This window comes from Hippoglossus hippoglossus, chromosome 13 (assembly GCF_009819705.1).
Source record: "Hippoglossus hippoglossus isolate fHipHip1 chromosome 13, fHipHip1.pri, whole genome shotgun sequence".
In the NCBI taxonomy this organism is placed as follows: domain Eukaryota; kingdom Metazoa; phylum Chordata; class Actinopteri; order Pleuronectiformes; family Pleuronectidae; genus Hippoglossus; species Hippoglossus hippoglossus.
The window spans coordinates 26,732,176-26,755,290 of NC_047163.1; the positions used below are offsets into that span (position 1 = coordinate 26,732,176).

The 23,115-nt window shown below is 39.9% G+C and overlaps 1 protein-coding gene across 6 annotated transcripts in view; it reads right to left on the reverse strand.

Moving 5' to 3' along the window:
* The window catches only part of LOC117772721 (chloride channel protein 2-like), a 151,905-nt gene that overhangs the window by 64,940 nt on the left and 63,850 nt on the right, over positions 1-23,115 (reverse strand). For 4 of the 6 annotated variants that reach the window (XM_034604079.1, XM_034604080.1, XM_034604085.1 and 1 more), the window contains exons 3-7: positions 21,910-21,960; positions 11,565-11,696; positions 9,925-10,053; positions 6,532-6,665; positions 2,640-2,717 (exon numbers count right to left, since the gene is read on the reverse strand). In XM_034604079.1, coding sequence (XP_034459970.1) covers positions 2,640-2,717; positions 6,532-6,665; positions 9,925-10,053; positions 11,565-11,696; positions 21,910-21,960 — 524 coding nt within the window. The remainder of the gene's footprint in view (positions 1-2,639; positions 2,718-6,531; positions 6,666-9,924; positions 10,054-11,564; positions 11,697-21,909; positions 21,961-23,115) is intronic. The other 2 variants (XM_034604082.1, XM_034604083.1) reach the window with 1 other exon arrangement.

A 23,115-nucleotide genomic window follows, 5' to 3' on the forward strand; every position in this document is an offset into this window, starting at 1 on the left:
ACAACTACAATCCGGTCCAGTTCAGCTGATCCTCCAAATCACCTTTGTAAACACAATCGATATCTGTTTTGTCGAAGCAGCTGACTACATAATGCTTCTTTCTTCAGCTTGAGGCCATAAAGTAGAAGGGTTTTTGCAGCTCTTGCACTGACTCTTCATTCAGTCCCACTGCCCTGTGTACTCTCCTCAAGCCTTCCCATCTCCCCATCGTTTTTTCCCCAAAGAGAAGTGCTCACATCTTCAGAAAAGATAGAGATGAGAGTAAGATTTTCTCTGCCTTCCTCCAGCTCCCGGCCTCCTCTCCCAAAGGATGGAAAAGACGGAGAGGATGAAACGCGAGAAGGAGGAGACGCATTAGGAAGAAAATTATTTTTCTGTCTTTCCCCTGATCGATCAGCATCTTTACCATCCAGCTTTTTCCATATTCTATGCCTTCCCCCCACCATACCAAATAAAATGCTCAACTCCTTTCGCTGCATCTATCTGAGCAAAGTTAGTCTTCAAGATGAAAACATCCAGACTTTATGGGATGAGAGAGATTGATTCCTATGAAAAAGAAAAAAAATTGCATTTTGAGCCTGGCTGCTTTTGAGATGAATTTTTGATGACCGAAACCACGTGAGCAGCTCTGAATAAAAGCATCGACTTCAGCAACGCAAAACCTCCTTTGATACTTTGAACTAATTTGATTCTCGGGAGATATGAACGTACACTTGCTCTTCTTATTGAAGACAAACTAACATTGGATCGCACAAGCCACATTCAGAGTCCGTACAAGACTAATGTTAACACAACACACAGCAGCTGAATGCTGGATGAGCCAGTTACAGTCTGATGAATGGCCCACGACCTTCCTTAATACATTCATGCAAAGCGGCTGTTTGCTGATTCCACTAACACTCTACCCAGAATCCCTCTCTTCTTTCCACACTTTGAATTTTCTGGCGTCATGTTAGTGCCACAAGAGTAATTAGTGTTCGCCCTGTAGATCCAGTTTTAAAAATTGCTTTTCAGCAACACATCAGTGATGTCACACGTCACCTCTTCAGACTAATAAGATAAGATAATGACGCACATTTGACTGTTTTGTTATTAAGTTCGGCAGTTTTTTGCATGACAAACTCTGTACAGCTGATGGAACCAGGTTACATTTTCCAAATGTTTCCACAGTGTGTGTCTTTATTAATCTGTTAAGCAGTATGTGACAAATTCAAGCAGTGAAGCCAGTAATTGACAAGGGGACATGTTAATCATCATTTGAAGTGATTTCAGTGTAATGGAGTTGCAAATGTGTAGGTGTTGTATGGGGGAAACACGGAGTTATGAAATAGACCAAAATGTGTTAACCATACAAAAATATTGTTATTGCATTGTTGCCGTACAGGGGTCATAATCTTAAGTATAACCAAAAACAAATTCTATGTGAACAGTGGGGCGGCTGTGGCTCAGGTGGGAGAGCTGTGCGGTTCGATCTCAGTCTTCCCCATTACGCATGCCGAAGTGTCCTTGGGCAAGATACTGAACCTCTCATCTATTTTACAAAGTGCTGCACATAGACAGACGCACTGTATCAATGTGTGTGTGAATTGGTGAACGGCAAAAACTGAACTGTAAAGTGCTTTGAGTGGTTAACAAGACTAGAAAAGCACATTGAGACCATTAACAGACCACTAGGGCGGTCACTTTTTATTTGAAATTCAAACATTCAAGTGAGGGTGGGGGGAAAAGTTGGTATTTGAGCTGTAATGACCCATTCATCTTGACCTATCAATAAAGTAATGTTACTTTGCTATGACAATGAAGGACTAGCAAGCAAAGCCGTCCTGAGCAGACAATCGTGACACCAGAGCATCTGCGGAGTGGCGTGTGGTAAATGGTAAAGTTACGATCAAAGGTGAGGCTGTTTGTCGTCTTTGTACCATGTAGCTGCCTTATTACAAATCTGTGGGCTCACCTGTTAGCAGCAGCTGAGGAGCCACCACAGACGAGTGGAGCAACGTCAAGTGTTCAACTTTGTCTGACAGCTCCAGTGAACATCTGAACTATTTAATGCAGTAACCCAACTTTAACATACATACCTGCGGTTTTATAATTGATCAAGTTGTATTTGCATGTTCACTACAAGCAGAACTGAGCTTCAGTGCTTGTTTTTGAGTGACGTTCAATATTCTGTCAACTTTTTAGAAGAATATGAATTGCTCTTAAAAAAGAAATATATATTCCAGCCTTGATTAAAATGTCACTACCAAGATAGAGAGGGCAAGAAGGCAAACCTGTGTATCTGAAAGGCACAACTCAGTTTGCAAAGCATTCACAGCGTATTCCTCACAAAGCACAGCAACAACAGAGAGTGACTAAGTTCACCAAGGGAATCGGTTTAATGGACAAAAACTGGATTTTGAAGAGGTGAATGAAATGGAATGAGAAAAATAACTTGAGTTGGAGGTTGAAACTCTTTCCATCAGTATTTGTTATATGGCGTGTACAGCTTATAGGGAGAAACAATAAAAAGAGAAATGAATAATAGATGTTTTAATTTAACGCCGCAAAAACACACTGAAATCAAGTGAGCAGTTGTGCAAAATGTTGAAGGAGTGAAAGGAAACTTGAGAGGAGAAAAAGAAATAAACAGGACTTACCTCGTAAATTCCTCCAAACAGAGACATGAACCTGCTGAGGAGAGCAGCACACAGACTGGCGATGTGTACGAACGGACCCTGACAGGAGAGGGGAAAAAGAACATAAAATACCACAGGTGTAAACTTATGACTGTACATAAAGATGGACAAAATTAAGATAAACCATCTTCTGACTGGCTGGCTGCAGTATAGGTCATAAACCCCACCCTCTCAGACATGAGCCAAATTAAAGCCAAAGTACACATCTCATACATTGTTCCCAAAAAACATTTACCGTGTTAATTTTTCTGGTTTCTGAAGTTAAGGTTTGATTAGTTATTTGATTGACAGCTGAGACTGACTCGTGATTTGTCAGGGAGGTTTGTACAGCAGGAACTTATTACCGCTGCTCCGCTTCACAATCACTACTGCACCGACTCTGGCTCTAAATGTCGTCACCTGCACAAGATGGCAGCGCCCGTATCAGGAAGCTGGTGAAAGGAGAACTCAGGCAGCAGCTGATTCTTATGCAGAAGATTTTAATGCAGACTTGATGCTTCAACGAGACCAGAAGGTGGAACAATATACAAACGCTAACATTGTAACATGAGCAATTGTCTCCCCCAAGTCTGAAGAGGTCTTCCACAGCATCGCCATATATCTCCCTCTACTTGCGTCACCCATTCTAACAGCACATACATGAAAGGCTACAATTGCTGTCCCTCTCTATGTTATATGTAGGTGTTCGCATCCTATTGGATAGGTAATCCTAAAGTATGCATTCCTGAATCACATTGTCCTTACGTCTTGCCACTGGTGAAATACGCAAAAAGAGTTAAAGTTGGTGAGAGTTGAAGTTGGTGCCTCTCTGTCTAATATACAATATACATAATATATAGTGGCATATACAGTAATGTGTGAGGATGGTCAAAAATTCCTCAACAACTTTATTCAGTGAGAGGAAGTGTGGATACGTTCTTCATCTTTATAAAAAAGTAATTGAGACAAACATTACAAGCCGAGAAGCACTTAAGCCTCCTGTTTGTTGTGCGTCACATGAGACAGCACGTAAAACTCTTTGAAAACACATCATCAACAACAAAGTCCACAGTGAATGTTAAAATTCAGAGGATGATGTTCAAAGTGGAACCAACAGGATTAAAAGTGAGAGCATTAGAAGAGTGATGCTCAAGTTATAGGAAGTGAGCGGCTCCTCGGAATCCAGATTGTGGATGCTGCTGCAGGCGTACACAGCCAGAGGGGCCTGCGGCGTGTGGGTGTGTGTGTGCGTGTGCGTGTAATAAGGGGAAAAAACTATTTTACTGTCAGTATGTCTTGGGGCTAATTGTCTTTTGGGGGATGCCATACTTACCTGAAACAGTTTTTGCTAAAGGACAGAGAAGTATACACTACATTTTCCAAACTCATCCACACAAAGTAGTGTACAGGACATAAACAACATCTGCATAGTGAATTGTCTTCTACCTCCCTTTGGGTTTACAAAAGGTCCCAAGTTAACTCTGCACGCTCCCTCTTTCTCATTTTGTTTTCCCTCCTCTCCAGATTCCACACTCTGTGCTCTCAAGCCCAATTCATGCTGCTGCATAGGCTATAGCCTTAATGTAGGAGAGCTGGTATCAGCTGCAACTGAGATTGTATGGGTTTAAATGGGTTTGTACTGAGGGTGTAGCGGTACAAGTATTTTCTACATACTTGTAAAGAAAACTTTCGGGACATAGGTGGACTGAACGTCTGTGTGTTATTAAAACACAGCTCCTCATGACATTTAAGCATCAACAATCCAGGGTTTAGGGTTAGGGTTAAAGCAGTATACGAAATAACAGACTGAGCCCCAGAGAACAATAACCGAGCCCGACCCGACAGGGGTTTGGATTTTGTGTCAGAACCTGACCCGAGCCTGATGTTTACCCCGATTACAGGCACATGCAGTGTAAAAAGATCATGTAGAAAGTCCAGCATCATTTTAAACAAACCCCGCCTGATCATGTTGGGTATCCACACTCTAATAACAAATGCCCTAGGTGATCAGAAATTATTTTATTTGTTGTATTTATTTTTGTAAATGTATTTTGTAAGTAGGTTGCCGCCAGTTGCACTTGAAGAATGACAGCCATTGTCTATTAAACTAGTGTTCAATTATAAAAAAGAAAAAAAAGCAACTTAATGCTTTATGCTTGTTTTCCCACAGCTATGTTAAGTCCAGAGGGGATAATGTTGTCAGGTAGTCACTTCATTGCTTAAAGCTAATGTAATTGGCTGTAATGTTATCATTTTTTTTTATTTCATGTTTTTATTTATTCTAGTCAGTTTGTTTGGTGACCTATAAAAAGCCGAGTAGGTGAAAAAAGGTTAAAGCTTCTGCCAGTGTCAAACTTAAGTGCTGGCATATGGCGATTTCCTGGAGGCAGAATGTACCAGTGCAAAATGTATTCATATTAAACTTGCCAAACTTTCAATACTCAGCCTTTTATGAATCATGTGTAAATCATGCAGCAGGGATGTAGAATGGGAGCTGGAGACGGTGATGTTTCCCTGAGAAGTTCATGTAGCGTTCACTGATTTCTATAATATGCACTGATAGGTCTGCATATATGCACTGATTTCAGTCATGATAGAGCTGCTCCACTTTTTCAAGGCCCACTGGGAAAACTGCTCAAACACTTCACTGGGACCTTAATGAGTTTTTGATGACTGATAACGGTTTAAATTGAAGCTGCAGCCAGCTGGTATTCTTCTCTGATTCTGAAAGCTTATTTCAGATGTTGTGTAAGCTGGTGTTCAAACCTGATGGCAGCTCGGTGCTGGGTCCATATTTTATCACAGACAAAGATTTAATGCAGCGAATCAGTGAAACTGTTTTACAGAACAACACACTGTGCAATAGCTGTTGAATGAGGATCACCACTTGAGTTTACCTGGCATTGCTAACTAAAATTAAATAAAAATTGTATTGATTTTGTCAGCAATACTAAGTTTGATTTTTATGGTAAGTTTATTTTTTACGTGCGCATCAAGACTGCAGCCAGCTAACCAGGGTGTTCCAGACATCATTCTCCCCAGCAAAGTGTTTATAGCTCCCCCTGTGGGATATGTTATCCCTGCAGCGATTTTCTGGGTCAGGGGGTTAGGGCGAAAAACTCATCTTGGCTGCTTGTATTTGCAATATCATTCTTTCTGTCACTACCCGAAGCTCATGATCATAGGTGATGGTCAGAATATAGATCGACTGGTAAATTAAAAAAAAATGATCTTGCCGCCACAAGGGGGAGGTGGTGCTTGAAAACGCATGTTGCAGACCGTATTTTGACTGACATACGGTATTCGCTGTTTCATTGACTGACAAGCTGCTACTGTGAGTGGACATGTGCATGTTATAGGGCTGAGCGATATGGACAAAACCAAATATCGCGATATTTTTAGGCTATATCGCGATACACAATATATATCTCTATATTTTGAAAACTCCTCTTAATCACTGTACAAATGTTAAATTCATAAAAGTCCACAGGAAGTGGCTCAGCTAGTGGACGTTAGCATTTCCGACGGTCCCTGAATGCACCTCGTCGGGAAGATATCAGCGGACATTAAGGTCACGGTGTAAATGATCTGACTGGTTTCGAGTCGAATATAAATGTCGGGCCTTATGATCATTGAGCAGCTGTGGATCATAGAGAAAAAAATGTATACTCTATGATCGCGATAGTCATTTTATACATTGCAGGTGGTACAAGCCACGATACATTGAGTATATTCAATATATTTAACATGCTGTCCCAGCCTACAGTACATCATCTTTCCATTTAGTACCATTAAACCTTCATGGGCCCATAGAGCAGGTGATGCTGTTTTGTAGAAATCTGTGTGTGTGTGTGTGTGTGTGCGTGCATGTTACCTCCTTGCCCAGCGGCATGCCACTGCCTAGAGCGCAGGTGAGACCGATGACTTTGGCCACAAAGGTTTTGAAGGTGAGGTATTCCTTCAACACCACTCCTCTCAGGATGGTCTTCATTTCTGGAATACCTGAACCTGCAGGGTGGAGGGGACATGAGGTGCTTACAACAGATTGTAAAGTATTTGTCTGTAACTTCCGATATTGATGACTAAATACGCAATAAAATCAAGTCACAAATCATCCTTGGGTGTAAATTAGAGAAAACTCAGCTAATCTGCTTCATCAGGACTAAGTGGTTTGAACACATTTGACTGACAGTGACAACATAAACAGACCATGATCACAATTTGATTTAAAATGGTACTAAACTCATCAGCTAGATTCAAGTTTCCATCCAAATGCAGCTGGTGGAGCTCATTTTCCAGTCAGGTGCCATCAAAGCATCACAGAAGTGGATGCAACAAGATGGTGTGATTAAAAGGTTATCAGTTAAAGCTAAATGTGGTGGAAATCTTTGTTTCATTTATTACTTTGAGGAAGGCTACTCATCACTCCTCACAGTTTTGATGTTTTTGTTTGCCCCGATTTTTCATTTTTTCGGCAGAGAAGCTTCAGTTAACAACCAAGTCCCACGCTTCACGTGCGCCATGATTTATTTGCCAAGTCTGTTTCCTTTGCACTGTCAAATAATGTTTCCATTAACACATCAACGTTTCCTCAGCCAAGCGCAAAAGCTTTCTTAATGTTCTTATTTTCAGTTTTCTTTATAAATGTTTTTTATTCACAAACTAGAAATATATAAATATACACAGGTAGATGTCAGAGCCATTTAGTTTGGTTGGAGGACTTCTGTCCTTCTATTTATCATTGCAGATGGACAATGATTGAAATCAATATAAATCGTCACCGTCACTGCACAACTTCTTTAATATGAATTGATTTGATTATATGTAGCCAACACATTTATTACCTTTCAATTACCTTGGCATTCCAGTTTTAACTTGACACAGGACAGTAGACAGCAGCAGTTTGACCAGAATGTCTTTTTGGCTGTTTTGTGATGTTCAAGACTTTAATAGCTTGGATGTCTGGTCACGTAATAAACTTAACACTTAAGTATTTTCCACAGTTTTGCAGGGGCTTATGGGAAGCATTGGGAACAAAACAGATTATAGTGATTTTTAGGAGCAACTACCATTTTATCTTTAGCCAACAAACTCACTATATAGAGGGATTATATATCATGAAGATAAAGGGGGTGTGTTTGACAAGATATAGGACCTGCATTGGAATTCCTTCAAGGTAACAACTAATATGTTGACTCTAATGTTAAGCACCAAGGTGTGTGTGTTATTTTAATCTATTTTTTGTTTAGGAATCACTTCTTTATACCTGATTTAACTGTGACAATTGTTGTATATGTGGTTTTTCCTAATTTTTTTTTATTTTCATTTTTTATTTTCTTTCTTTACCTTCTTTGGGTCAGTTTGTGTTCAGACTAAGCAGCAAAATAATAAACATATTTGGAAAAAAATTGGGTGTAACTCATTAAGTATTTGCAGATCTCTGCAAATTAGCCTCATCTCTAAATCCACCCACCAATCTGCTGCTCGCCTGCAGCTGCAACTCAAACAAACAAACCTCTGCTTGTTTTCTGTTTTGCTACTGAGAGGCTACACAATGGCAAGTGGCAAAATACAGTAGGAGTAATTCAGACAGATGTCTGAACCGCAACCGAGAACAAACAAGATGAGTCAACTGTACAGAGTTGCTTAATACACCATGTATCAGAGTTGTAATATATTTTATGTAACACTCATTAACACAAGTCTTTGTCTGGATTACGTCATCAAACAGCTCCTGATGTGTTGCTAATATCAGACAAGCCTTGGTCAATCACCAGCTCTGAGTTAGCCACACATGGCCACACTTACACTTAGGTCAGAGAAACGTTTGGATTATTTTCTATATCGATGCTGATGAAATCCTTTTTTTTTTTAAACGGAAACAGTGCTTAAACGGTGCCAAAGTCAATACTTTAAAAAAAATAAAGTACATAACGACATTTTTTAAAGCGTAGGCAATTGGAAGTTTAAATTTATCCTATTATTTGCTAATAATTTAAAGAACACTTAACTTCAATATAAAAATAAAATTAAGTGCAAAACTCTTAATAAATGTATATAACTTTAATTCAGTTTCAGTGCTTAGTACAGCAAAATGCTCCAGCAACAAAGGTTATCAAGAGTTTTCCCCATGTGCTCATCACATAAGCAGTCAAACATGGACCATCCCTCTGCTTTTAAATGTATCTTCACATCGCCAGGTGCTTCATTAAGTTTGTTGTGTTCCTCCCTTTCTTCTTCTTCTCTCTGTTTATGGAGCACAAACAAAAAGGTGCATACCGCAACCAACTCAACAAGCTGGTGCTCCCGGGACCCAGGACCCAGCTCTCGGCTCTCCGCTATCAGCTAATACTTGGACATTTACTAAACAACCTGGTGTTGGATCCTTTCACGTGAAATACAGCCACTCCTTTCACGATCTAGGCAATTATTTTGCTGTCTCGACTGGAGTTTGATAGCTATTAGCTAAAAGGAGGCTAATGTTACGTGCTGCCAGAGCCATGTAGAGAGAGTGTTGCCGCAAGATTAGTGTAATGTAATAAAGCAGGACAATGTTTTAGTACAGAAATCCGGCACCGAGATCTGCTTTGGGATTTGGTGCGACAGGTACCGGCTGTGGAAGAACTGGTGCCTGATTGGCACCGCGTTTTGGTTACATACCCTACTTCTACTTCTACGCAACCCTACCTCTCATAATTCTCAGAGGTTTGCTAAACTATTTGATTTTTTCTTCTGAGATGAATATTGTCTTTGAAAATAAACCAAGATCATACTGTGTAGACTATTCAATTTTAATATTATGTATTCAGGGTTAATTGTATTATGATTTATTGTTTACAGGCTGTGGTTACACAGGTATAATTTCTTTTGTAAAACACAGTAATGGCAAACAGTTAAAGTTTATACGGGCATTTGATCAAATCTAAATTCAGCATTGCATCAATGTGCGCCTACAGAAATATAAGCCTGAATCAAATTATTATTTTCATTATAGGTTAATCCAGCCAATAATATTTCATTACTCAATTACGTACTTACTGGGCAAAATATATAGATGTTGGCAACTCTTCAAAAAGCTCAAGGTGAAGTCTTCAAATTAAATAACGACACGAAACAGAGAAAAGTAGCAGATCCTCACTCTGCAGAAGCTGGTACCAACCAGGAAGTGAAAATATGTTTTTGATGAATTACTTTAATGATCAACCTGTTATCATTTGTTTAGGAAATATCTAATTATTCAACGTGTGTGAGTGTGTGTGTGTCATACCGACAGCCTGCGGGGCCAGGATCTGTGTGAAGCCGGCAGAGAAGGTGATGAGGACGACAGGGTATGTGACCCAGGCCAGATACTGCAGGAACACATTGCTGTCCAGACCACCGTACATCCACTTCTGTGCTGTGGGGACACACACAGACACAGACACACACAGTAAGAGTGTTGCATTTATGTAAAGTGTTGATATATACTGCCTACTACATTACAATTACTGTTATTCACCCTTGAGGAAACATGCACATACTAAACCGATATGCATGCATGCACACATAAACACACACAGGTCTAAATGTACATCCATGAGTGCTGACATATTACCATTTAAACATTGGACAAATAATGCACTAGCTTTATCTCTCACTTGTTTCTCTAACTTTTTCAATGCTTCTTTTTGCCCTTTGTGTCTAATTCATTCCTTCTTCCCATTTAAGAAACTCTTCAGCCACCAAAAGCGACACATTCCTATGTTCCGCAACAATTTGCTATGGTTTTCCCCAGGGTTCAATCCTCAATATCATTTGCTCCATTTACAAATTCCTTTGGGTGCAGATCATTAACAAATATCCGATTTAATTGATTTAATCTGGAGGAAATATTTCCACATCATCTCCAAATAACACAGAATTGGTCGGGCTGTAACTAAAAGGATCTGATGCCCTGCAGGATTATGCAAGTAGTGATCACAATGAAACTTTAAAGGATGAGGTATGTGTCAGGAAAGAACCCATAAAATATTGGTTTGGATCTGGATCAGGGGGTGGATCCAGCAAAAAAAAAAAAATCTTTAAATCTTGGTTGATTTCTCAGAGAATAATTCACGGATCTTAATGAAAAATATCTGACATATGTGTGTACAATTCGGTGCAGATCTAAATGAAAATCCAGATCTAGTGAATTTAAAAGTGGTGTCATTCTAGTTGGTTTCAGTTTTCAACCAAACAAATCTAAATATATTTACAGACTGAGTAAATCAGCGACACACTTATTTCCATCTACACTACCTCTACTACAACATGACACAGGTATTTGTCAGGTTTCACACTCTCCTCCCTGACTTACTCAGAAATCTAAAGGTAAAGTTTTAATACATTACAAAGAGAAGACAGAGGCCGGGTTCTGGCATCTTTGCAATTACTCTCCAGTGGATACAGAATGAATTAAAAATAATACAATATTTTTAAGTGGAAGATATTTGTTCTACTTGATTGGACTATTTGGTTAATTTCACTCCGCATCCATTTTCACTTCTTTTTGTAGAGTAATTGTCTCATTTTCCATTTCATAATACAAAATTGTAATGTATAATACTTAGGATATGATAAACTGTGATGTACAGTTGTTTGCATGCTTAAAATTATTTAAAAAAAACAAAACAGTATGAATGCCTCCTATGGTTTCTTGTATTCTGCTTTTTTCAAGGTTTTAACCTCACAAATAAATATCCTGCTTCCCTGTCAGCCAACTAGATCCTTTTTTACCATGCATTCAATATGATGTTGGACTTCCTTCCTGTATATATACTTCTTCCTCCCCTTACTGTCTCTACATTCCTCAACCTGCGCAATAGGTACAAAACGAATCCCTCCCTCACTCGCTTCCTCCCTCCCTCACCTGCTTCCTCCCTCCCTCACCTTGTAGGCAGATGGCGATGCAGAAGTCCACCACCCAGCTGACCAGGGCCATGAGGAGTCCCAGCAGGATGAGGAAGATCCAGTCCTCCCCGACCCGCGAGATCAGGAACTTCTGACAGCGAACGGTGCAGACTACAGGGATGGCAGGATGACAGGATAACATGTTAGGACTACAAAAAAACATACACTAAAACTACATTACCCAGATATTAGCGCTGAGGCTTGGAAAAGGCAAACAATACTTATTCTTATTGCGAGAAACATTGGCAAATAACAGCAGCTGTTTTTCCATCCAACAGCTTCTGAAACTCAGTCATACAGCAAACTTGTTGTCTGCCCAAAAGTAACCTTAACTGGTGAGTCTTTTTTTTATTTTATTTTTTAAATAAATCTCCAATGGTGAGATCTATACTTATCCCAATTTGAATTGCTGTGCATGATAAACATATAAATCACTTATTATTGTTCATAAATGCAAACTACAGGACCTATAAAATAAAGTGTTTCTGCAGATGGGTAGTGAACCTTGCTGACAGACGTGTGGAACAGTATAAATTAATTAATTATTCACTTTTAAGGACATTTTCATTCACCAAATTTCCAATCAAACAAAACCCTTACTTTCTCACTTACCTTTAACAGACTTTAGTTATACGGATATTAAATATTTTGGGGTTTATTTGACCAGGTTTCTCACTATTAAAAGTTTTCCACCTTTTCTACAGCAAACAAATTCTGATGGGAAACTGACGACAGTGAGGTTTGTGGGTAAGAGCCCTTTATTGGAAAAATGGAAAATTGAATTTTTATCACAACTGTCATTATTGTTAAATTATTTTTGATTGAAACTTGGATGGAAAGTCAGCTAACTGATGTGGAAGCCAGATGCCAGAAAAGTAACATGACCTCAGAAACCAGTACAAACTATGACCAGCAGAGGTTACAATGAAACGCGCTGTTACTTTGTGTTAATATAATATGAAGGTACTGATCTATATTAAGTGCACAGCACACTGCACATTAAGGAACTACAAATTAAAACACAATATATACACACACTAACCAGCGCATGAAGCACAATCAGATCTGCTTTACTCACCTGCGAGCAAGACGAAACTCATGGCTAATTTACAGAAGAACACTTGGTAAAGACATGCATATACACAATAATTAATTATGACTAATTGATGGGACAAAACATTAAAGGGTAATGGTGGCTCATTACAATCTGCATGCAAACACCATGATTACCTCCACTAAGAAGGTTGTGCTTTCACCCGCATCTGTTTGTTTGCTTGTCCACTGAGGACGTTATGTTGGTGTCTGCATTTATCGGTTCGTTTGTTAGCAGGGTTATGCGAAAACTACTCAACTTGATCACGTTCAGGGTATGACACCACTTCCTTTTTGATTTCATATTTCTACTATTGGGTCATGTGTAGAATTGTTTGGCCGAGGTGGAGGTATGCACTTCTAGTTCACACCGCCTCATGATCACACCAGATTTTTTCTCTCCTCCTCCCCCAACATCCTCCGGGCCGGTCCTCAGTTTCCTTCTTTCCTCTGTGGGGTATTTGGTACTTGGGAGCAGTGGGACGCTCCTCACACTAATGACACTAACAACACCCACATACACTTGTGCATGTTTCCCCTTTTATCCCCTGCATATAGAACCAGCGATTACGTAACACTCAAGACAATTTTTCACATCTTTTACTGACCAATTCTATTTCATTGCACCATAGGGAAAAAAATTGTCAAGATTCAAAGTCTTTAATGTCATCATACTCAAGTACAATGGACTTGTAAGATGCTTCACTCTCCAAGATATATCTATATACAGGTGTAAAAATAAAAAATAATAATATAGTGTGAAACAACAAAAGTAGCAGCAGGAGCAGAAAATAACTATATACAGAAGGTAGAGTAACCATATTTAGTGCAAGTAACCGTATTTAAAGTGTATAAGCACAAGTATTTTCATGAGTGAGGCCAAGATGGTAAAAGGGGGTATTCTGTTAAAACCAATTTTCCTGGATACTTCTTATTAGACTATTTTGATCTTCATCTGTGGATCTTTTCCCTTAAGTCAAGTAATATGGCCGACATGAAGAGGGCTCACTATCTTTTTTTGTTTCTTCTTCTTCACCAAGCAAACATGCCTCACTCCTGCATTGTATTTTCTCTCTTCCCTGAAAGATGGGTCCGCTCAACAGTTACTACAATGCCCTTCTCAGTTTGCTCTTTCTCATGCAACGCAATCATTCAAAGAAAAATGCACGTAAATGAAATATTGATATCAACTGCACAGGTGTAATGCATTTTATCTTCGTGTGGTAAATGTGTCCCAGTCCCATTTTTTTTCGCAGAGAACCTGTTTGGTTCAGTTAAAACTAACTCTGAGGCGTTTGTCTGTGCTAATGAGCAGACTGGCTCCAAAAGATGGCAGCCTTTGTACCTGGGATATTTTGGTGTCATTTCAGGACTGTTGTAGGAAGTGGAAAACTTTATATACAGTCCACAGTACAATATTTGAACCTCTGGTCCAATGTTATATCAATAAATTACATATTTATTCTTGTTCTGACTTTATTCTTCTACCAGTGAATGTGAACAGAACATGTGCATCTCAGTCAATCTCTATTCTTTTCAAGATGTAAGTCATCACTTAAGAATCGTCTGTGATCATTTCAGTAATTGTGTTCTTTAGTTGATTTACTAAGTGTGAGAAGGAGACAGCTTCAAAATAGGCCACACAATCTCAAGACTTAATTTAGTTAATTGTTATTTGGTCATTATTATAGACCACATTCATTAAGTGTTGTTTAATGAATATTCTCGTGGTACTACTATCTTTTCAGGCCCACATGAAGCAAAGAATGTTAACATTTAAATTTGTGTACAAGCTCCTTTCCTATTGAGGGAAAACTCTAAGTCAGGGATCTTCAACGTTTTTCAGGCCAAGGACCCCCAAACTGCTGGAAAGATGGAGCAAGGACCCGCTACTATATATATTGTATAAAATTGTGTTTTTATACACAATTTGGAGGACAATGTCCTCTCTTTGTGTACAGGAGGCTTGGAGGGACAGGTCTAGGCTAGTCTCGTGCTGTGAGTGAACTGGTGCCCAGCTTGAGAGAGCTCCTGTGTGTCGCTGAATGTGTGCATTGCTGACTGAAGGATAACGTCTTCTGCCTCCATTTATCCGTTCGCTACAATATGTTGGATTCATGTTAATGTGTATTTAAAGACATTTAAATTTGTGGAACAAAAATTGTTTGGAAATTTTTTTTTTTAATTAAAACAATATTAAGAATTGTCTAATCAACCAAAAATTTGGTTACCGCAGTTACCGCGGACCCCCTAGGGGTCGCGGACCCCCTGTTGAAGACCTCTGCTCTAAGTTAATAGACTAAAGGTTGTAGAATATGGTCATGCAGATTACACCATTAATAGGTTTATGACCAATTACCATGCTAATTAGTAACATGTTATTAATGTGTTGCTAATTAGCCTAAAGGTGGAATAGAAAATACCTCTGCGTATGCAAAATCCTTTTAATGCCACATCAAACGTGTGGCTTATATTATAGTGGTTTCTATTCATGTGAGTTCAGGAGTTAATATAATACAAAATAATTAACACAATTTTTAATGTCCTGTAGCTTTAAATCTTATGGGAAGCCAAGGAGTTATTTTGAGGTATAATACATGACAAGTAGGGATGCACGATATATATCGGCCCGATAATGAGAATTTTATATTATTTATCAGAATCAGAAATTATAGCTGATAAAACGTCTGATAAACACAGCGCGGACAGTTTTTGTTGACAATGAAATATTAATTCATCCATATTTGCTTGCACTATATTGTGCTATTTTACCCTCAGGCTATGAACTTCTTTTTAAGAAACGTGAAATTATTATCAGTATCGGCCATGTGAAGCATGTAATTATCAGAAAATCCATATCATGCATCCCTAATGACGTAGTATTAAGTATTAATATATCTGACTTTTAAGTATTACTCATCAAAGACCTATGGATTATATTTATGTTTTCATGACTTAATGGATAAATAGTTCAAATGAAATTTGAAAAAAACATCACTGAAACATAAAATCAAGAACAAATGTTAAAGTGGAGGTGAGACTGACGCCTGTGTTTGACTGACAGACAGATACACCCTTAACACGCCAAAACACACACACACACACACACACACACACACACATTCCCCAATCAACACTTACAGGAGCGGTCGTGCAGACGCGCACATACACATGCTGGTAGAGGCTGTGACAAACACACACACACAAACACAGAATGATTCGTCTTTGCTTTACATCACTTCGATGTTACGTGACACTACTGAGAAACAGGCTTCGTACATGTGTATATTTAGATTTATATATTTAAGTGTCGAGTGTGTGTGTGTGTGTGTGTGTGCGCTTGTGCGTCATCTCACCCACGGGCCGTCTGTGTTCTTGGACCCCTTCTGTCATCCAGACACTAGTCAATGTAAATGAGTGTTGGTGCGTGTGTTTGTGTCTCAGCCATGTTTTTGCGCAGACAGGATTTCTTTGTACTTTTAAGCGTGTGCATGTGAGTGGGACTAGCCGCAAGTGTAATCAACATTTTTGGAGATGTTATTTAGTTTTTTTTACACACACACACACACACACACACACACACACACACACACACACACACACACACACACACACACACACACACACACACACACACACACACACACACACACACACACACACACACACACACACACACACACACACACACACAATTTTATTCTTCGTGGTATGCAATAAGCAGCATGCTAGTTCCCAATAACTCTCATTGCCTTCTGACTAACCCTCTGCACCACTCTCCCCTTCCATCCCTCCCCTCTCTGATCCCATCATCCCTCACTGCCTCTCTCCCCCTTTTTTCTTCCTCTGCACTCTAGTCATCCCATTCAACCCTCTGACTTTACCCCTCATCTCCTCCTCTCCCTCTCAGGCCTTATCTGTTGCCCTGCACTCCTCCATCCTTGTTTCTTTAGGCGCTCTCACCCCTTTCTCTCTCTTTCCATCTCCTCATTTCATTCTCGGCCGCCTGCTTGCTCCGTCTCTCCTCAGCAAGAGAAATAATGCCCCCACACCTGTTAAGATTAATTTAGGTTGCCTTGGATACACAGCACATCTACTTTCTTGGCCTGACATTATGAAACAGCGTGTGTGTGTGTGTGTGTGTGTGTGTGTGTGTGTGTGTGTGTGTGTGTGTGTGTGTGCCTGCTAACATTATGAGCCGTGCATTTTTTAAGACTTTTTTGGACTCAAACTACTGATATCAAATATATAAAGCCGTTAAAGTCTAAATGAGCAATCCAGCCAAACCACTGTTATCCTCCTCTTGCTTGTAACCCAACTCAAAAGGAGTAATGTCAGGACCAAAGGTGTAGTTCAAAGAAAACAGGACTTTCACATTGGAGACCGCTGCTTGAAACCGATAAAGTGAAACCAATAGACAACCGATAGACAACATTGTTGTTGTTTTTTTTTAAAAATCGGTGACCATTCCACAACCATCACCACAGGTTTATTATTGTTACCATGGTGATAAACATTAAGGTAGCTCTTATTTTAACCCAATTTTATCTTATACAAATTTTTGTAAGAATTTTCAAACCTGAGACTGCTCCACAACCTTAACTGCATTAACTTGTTGTTACCATGACAACAGTCCAGTATACCTGCTCCCAATACGATAGCCATGGTCCAGATCTTTAATCAAAACATCTGACAGGCAAAAATGGGGGCTAATGTTTTAGCAGCATACTGGGATCTGGGGGATCCTGAGGCAGTCCCACACCAGATAGGATATATAAATCACTCAAGCATGTGCTTGGTCGACCACCTTGGCATCTCCTACCAGTTGTGCACGCCTCGAAATTTGGAGGGAAACCGGGAGGCATCCAACCCAAGGTCAGGTTATAGATAAAGGGCCAACTAGCAGTACATTGTAGTACACTTGTGGACTTTCATATCTTATTCAGATGCCCCAAACAAAGAGGCAACAACTCCAGCTCTTTTGCGTATTATACCAGTGGCAAGAAGTAAGGACAATGTGATTCAGGAATGCATACTTTACGTGTAACTATCCAATAGGATGCGAGCACCTACATGTAACAGAGAGGGACAGCAATTCCAGCCTTTCATGGATGTGCTGCTAGAATGGGTGACCAAGTAGAGGTAAATATACTGGGATGCTGTGGGAGACATCTTCAGACTTGGGGGGTGACAATTGCTCATGTTACTCTGTTAGCGTTTGTATATTGTTTCACCTTCTGGTCTCCTTGATGCATCAAGTCTGCATTACTATCTTCTGCATAAGACATCAGCTGCTGCCTGAGTTCTCCTTTCACCAGCTTTCAGTAAGCTTCCATCACACTACCAAGACGACCGGAAATTTTACTGTATACTTATCACACATTTTGACTTTTAACAATAAGACAAAAGTTTCTTTGTGACACTGATCATTGATCAAACTGCACAATATCTTATCATCTCGACAGCAGATGAAACCTACAAACCAATAAGAGGTTAAAAAAGGAAAGTATCAGAAAAACCAAACCAAAAACCAACACATCGGTCTAACTGTACTGTGATTATTCTGAAAATCATGGCAGAAGGTAGGCAGAGTGACACACACACACAGACACACACCTCTTTGAGAAAAATCACCACGGGTGCACATTCTCTGCCTCCGCTTCCACATAAAACCCAATTATTTAAATCACCCCCTCATTTGTTATGCAAGGTGACAGCTATATATGGGTGTAAAGGGTAAAAGAGCCGACTATTAATGCTTCAATTTTGCACAGTCATGCCAATGAGGCCTGTGCCCATTCTGTGTGTATGTGTCTCCACATTCATTATGTAGCTTCATGCGTAAGCGAAAGATTCAATTAGAAATGCTTGGCTGTGTTTAAGACCACCATCTTAATTACATTAGAATTAATGTAGTTGGGCAAAACTGATCATTCAGCTCTTCTGCTTTTTTAACAGCAACTTTGAAAGATACAGTATGTAAAGTATGAACTATACAGAACAGAATAATGGGATAGGTTTTTCTGTTGGATGTCACAAACTTTGGATTAAAGCAGATGTATCAATATCTTTTATCTGTTTACCTGAGTACCTGTTTAAATATATGGTTTTTGCATTGTAAACAGTCTCTGAATATTACAGTCAGGAGAAGTACTTTAGATCAGGTGGGAAAAAGTGCAGTCCATCTCCCATTTCACCGTATACACCAAAATTAGCAAGTATACACAGGTTTCCTTAAAGGCGGGTAAACCCGCAAAAAAGTTGATTGACTCTATCAAGTTCAGCGTCACTAGTGCACTGAAAACACAAGCCTGGTCAGACCAGCGAGTCTCACAAAGAGTGTAATGATCACTTTGCACAATAAAGACTGAAAGCTTGCTGACGACTGTGGCAACATACAGGGGCTAAAATACCTCAGTACTTTTCAAGCTAGAGATCTCAAGGGCTAAGTCGAACGATACTTTGTCTGTGCAAGGTTACATAAAAAAGTATTATGAATAATACTGTTTGTATGACAGATTTCTCTGTTTTGGACTATTAGATTGCAACTGTCTCAAAGTTCAAATGCAAATTGGCTTTTTAAAGTTTACCTAAGTTGAAACATGCAAAAAATCTAATTTGGAATTGACCAAGCCCTGAGTGAGTCCGCTGATCCCAATCAAGGACATGAACAGATTCCGCTCAAAAATGTTGCTTTCATACATAAACTGGGAGACTTCTCCATCAACATAAAGCGGTTTTGGTTCCAAAACAAGCATCAAGAATAAGTAAGATAACAAACTGGCCCCTTAAGGCCAAAAAAACGTAGATGTATGCATCTGTAAATGTTTCTTCTAGTTCGTATTATAACAATCTCCACTCCCTCAGCACGCTCTAAGTGTAGCCACTCCTCCCCGTTCATTAATCCATCCATCCATCCCTCCTCAGCTCCTTCCTTCATGTTGATGTTTTCTCTATGCTAATGAGATGTAAAAGGAGGTGATGTTTATGTAAATGTGCTGTAACGGCGGTCCCAGGCGAGCAGGCAAAGCACCTCGTCTCGCATTCAATCACTCCGTTTGCTCGGCGAGTGACGCTGGTTGTGACTCCCCTCTTATGGCTGCAGTACAATGTCTGCTTAATGAGGCGTAATGGTGTATCCGCACACGCAAACAGGCCGGCACAATCACTAAAGCTATTATGCAAAAGCAGCCTCGCCGTCCCACTTTAATCGCTTCTGAAGACAGTGTGATGTATGTTTAAAGTTTCTTAAAGGAGTAACACTAAAACACACACATACAATAAGATTTTTTTTCCTGACTTTAAAAGAAATGTCATCAGGTGGACTCGTCGGAAAACGAGGTCTCTGTTCTGGGTCACTCAGATGAACAGGGACATCCAACAATAAAATCGTGTGAGGTTGGATTGTGCTGCTTCTGTCTTTTTTTTGTATCTTCACGTTGGAGCCTTACTGCTGAGTGTGTGGTGACATTTTTTCACATTTACATTATCTTCATTCAGTGGAGTTCATTTATGTGGGCAGTTTCTGGTGATTTCTGTTGTATAATGATTGGAGGCTTCTATGATCCTCACCAAAGTTGCAGTCAAACACCGCGAAGGAAATGAAACTTGTGTGATCGGGCTAAAACAAAAAAACACACAGACAAATAAGGCAGAAGCAGGCATTGAAGATGACAATAACAGGCCGTCAACTTAAATGTGGGTGGGTGAGTAAGTTTGTGTGCATGATATTTAAATGCAGAGTGGGGAAACATCTTTCTCCCCTGTGTGTGTGTGTGTGTGTGTGTGTGTGTGTGTGTGAGCCTGATCACACAACAAGTTTCATTTCCTGGATGAAAGGCTGGTGAACCAAATGCCAGGGGACCTGCTGCTAACTCGCTTCACCTCTTCTCTCTCTCTCTCTCATCACCAATCTCATCAGTCTATTTCCTTTTATTTCATCCATCCAATCCCCAGAACATTATCATCAACTCCCCCTGTTTTTATTTCTGTCTCTGAGCTCTTGCTTCCTCTGCACCCTCCTATGTTGAAGTTTTCCTTCTCCTTCAAATTATCCTTCCATTTCCGCTATGCATCTATTTATTTCTCTTCCGCTCTTTCTCTCCATTTTGCACACCCACAACCCCCACCTCACCCCAACCACCCATCTCTGCTGTTGTCGAGTCAGCACTTACATTCCGCAGTCCTCTGCAGACACCCAAGTGAGCTGATTTACACTTTTATACTTGGGCATAACCATTTTCAAAGCATTTCCATTGCATATAAATTTGCTTTTATTTAAAATGACAGCAACACACACACACACACACACAGTAGATATATACAGTATATACATACTGTAACATACACATAAGGTTACTAGCAGTGTGTGTATGCATTCACACATGAAAGCAGTGAAATGAGGGAAACACACCATCAATCTTGGGAGAAACAAAAATAATGAAAACTTGCAAGCGAACGCACAACACACAAACACAAACAGCACGCAGCTGCAAAAAAACTACACACGTAAAAGTGTATGTGTGGTCATTGCAAATTGCAACAGTAGGAAGGGAGACATTGATCATCACGTTTGTCTGCAGCTTGCACTGCCTAATCAGAACCATTCATCTCCCCTATCGCTCTCACACATACGCACACATGCACGCACGCACACGCACGCGCGCAGCTAAACTAAGATGTTCAGAGGTTTTTATTACTTTCCATTAGAGCTTGAGGCTAGCTGTAATAAGGCCAGACTGAGGGAGTTAGTCTTCTTTGGCACAGTAACACACAGTGGAATGGGAATATCATGCACACAGATATTTTTCACGTTGGCTGCTGATTAATATGAAGCCACAAGGTGAGTGTGTGTGAGTATATGGGTGGCTGTGTGAGTGTGTGTTTTTGGGCGCTTCTTTCAATCTGCAGGATCATCCGACTTCCTGTTTTTCTGCCACACACACACACACCCACACGCACACACACAATCAGCGTTAGACAAACCATATGAGTTTTTTTAATTGATGTTGGTATTAATGCATTGAAAAGCAAGAGGGTAAAAGGACTTTTCACAAGCGCGTAATACAGTTGGTGCAACATTTAATGACCACTTATTTAAGATTAATGATGGTGCAGCAGTGCAGCTGTATTAGCTGTAGCAGCATGGCGTGTAAGAGGACTGAGGGGTTGGTAGTTGTAAGGGCAGACTGGGAATGATGCAGACGTTGTTGTTTTTTGTTTGCTTGTTTACCAGAGATAAAGTCCCGGGCTGGGGGTTCCAGAACATACGGGTACCCTGACCCTGGAGGACAAATAGACCACACAATATAGTTAAACACAAGCAGTGTTGCTGAGTGTGTGTGAGTGTCTGCGTGTGGTGATTTTGTTGTCCGAAGTTCTATTTTATCATTGTAAAGAAAAAAAAGTAGAATCACTCTCTATTCTTTTTTCTACATAACATTATTAGTTTGTGATCTGCAAACTTAGCAACGCAACACGAAAACGAACAGTGGCGTACAAGAGAGGGGGAGTAGGAGTGATGGTAGAATGCAGGACCTGAGACGGAGAGGGGTAAGAGTTGGTAGAGCGGTGAGGAGTTAAAGAGAAGGAGGAGGAGGCGACATGGAGGGAGAAAATAAGATGGTGAAGAAGGAATTAAGAGGGGGGGGGAGAGGAAATAAAAAGACCTGCTTGACTTACAGGTATGATTACATTGCTTATAACATAAACCAATAATGAATTAATCTAATGAGAGCTGCTGAATATTTGTTGTAGGAAAATGACCGTTTGCTGAACCACGCCCAATAATGATGACTGTCCAATCAGAGATCAGGAACTGTGACTATACAGAGTCATAACCCCAAATGAATTTCTTAAATATGAGTCAGATAGGACAAACCGGTCATTATAAACACAATAAGAGAAAAAAGAAAGAAGAGATTATTGTACTTGTTACGATATATTTTTCAACCGGAGGAAATAAAAAAATCTTTTTAAATGACAAATAAAGGAAAGATAAAGTTTTCTCTTCTGTCTGGATACATGTTGGCAAAGTATGGGAAAAAAATATTTGTGTGTAAATGGATTATCACTGGGCTCACTGGTGATTACAGAGTAATAATTCAGAACATGGTGCTCCGAAGGATGGAGAGAGAGGAAGAGAGGGAGAAAGATACACCAACACCCACGCATCAGATTGTACCCAGGAGAGAAGAGCGAGTGGAGGAGGAGGTGATGGATTACAGATGGAGCAGGAAGGGAAGAGAGCTGAGAATTGAAAAGAAACAGAAGAGGGAAAAGAGAGGTCAGAGGAGCGATGAAAGAAGAAGAGGAAGAAGCGGAAAAGATTGGAGAGAGCAGGACGACGAAGTGGAGAAAATGGAAAAGGAGATGAGGAACAGAGGAAAGGGAGAAGAAGGTGAAAAGCAAAACAGAAACAAAAGGGAGACAGAGTAGG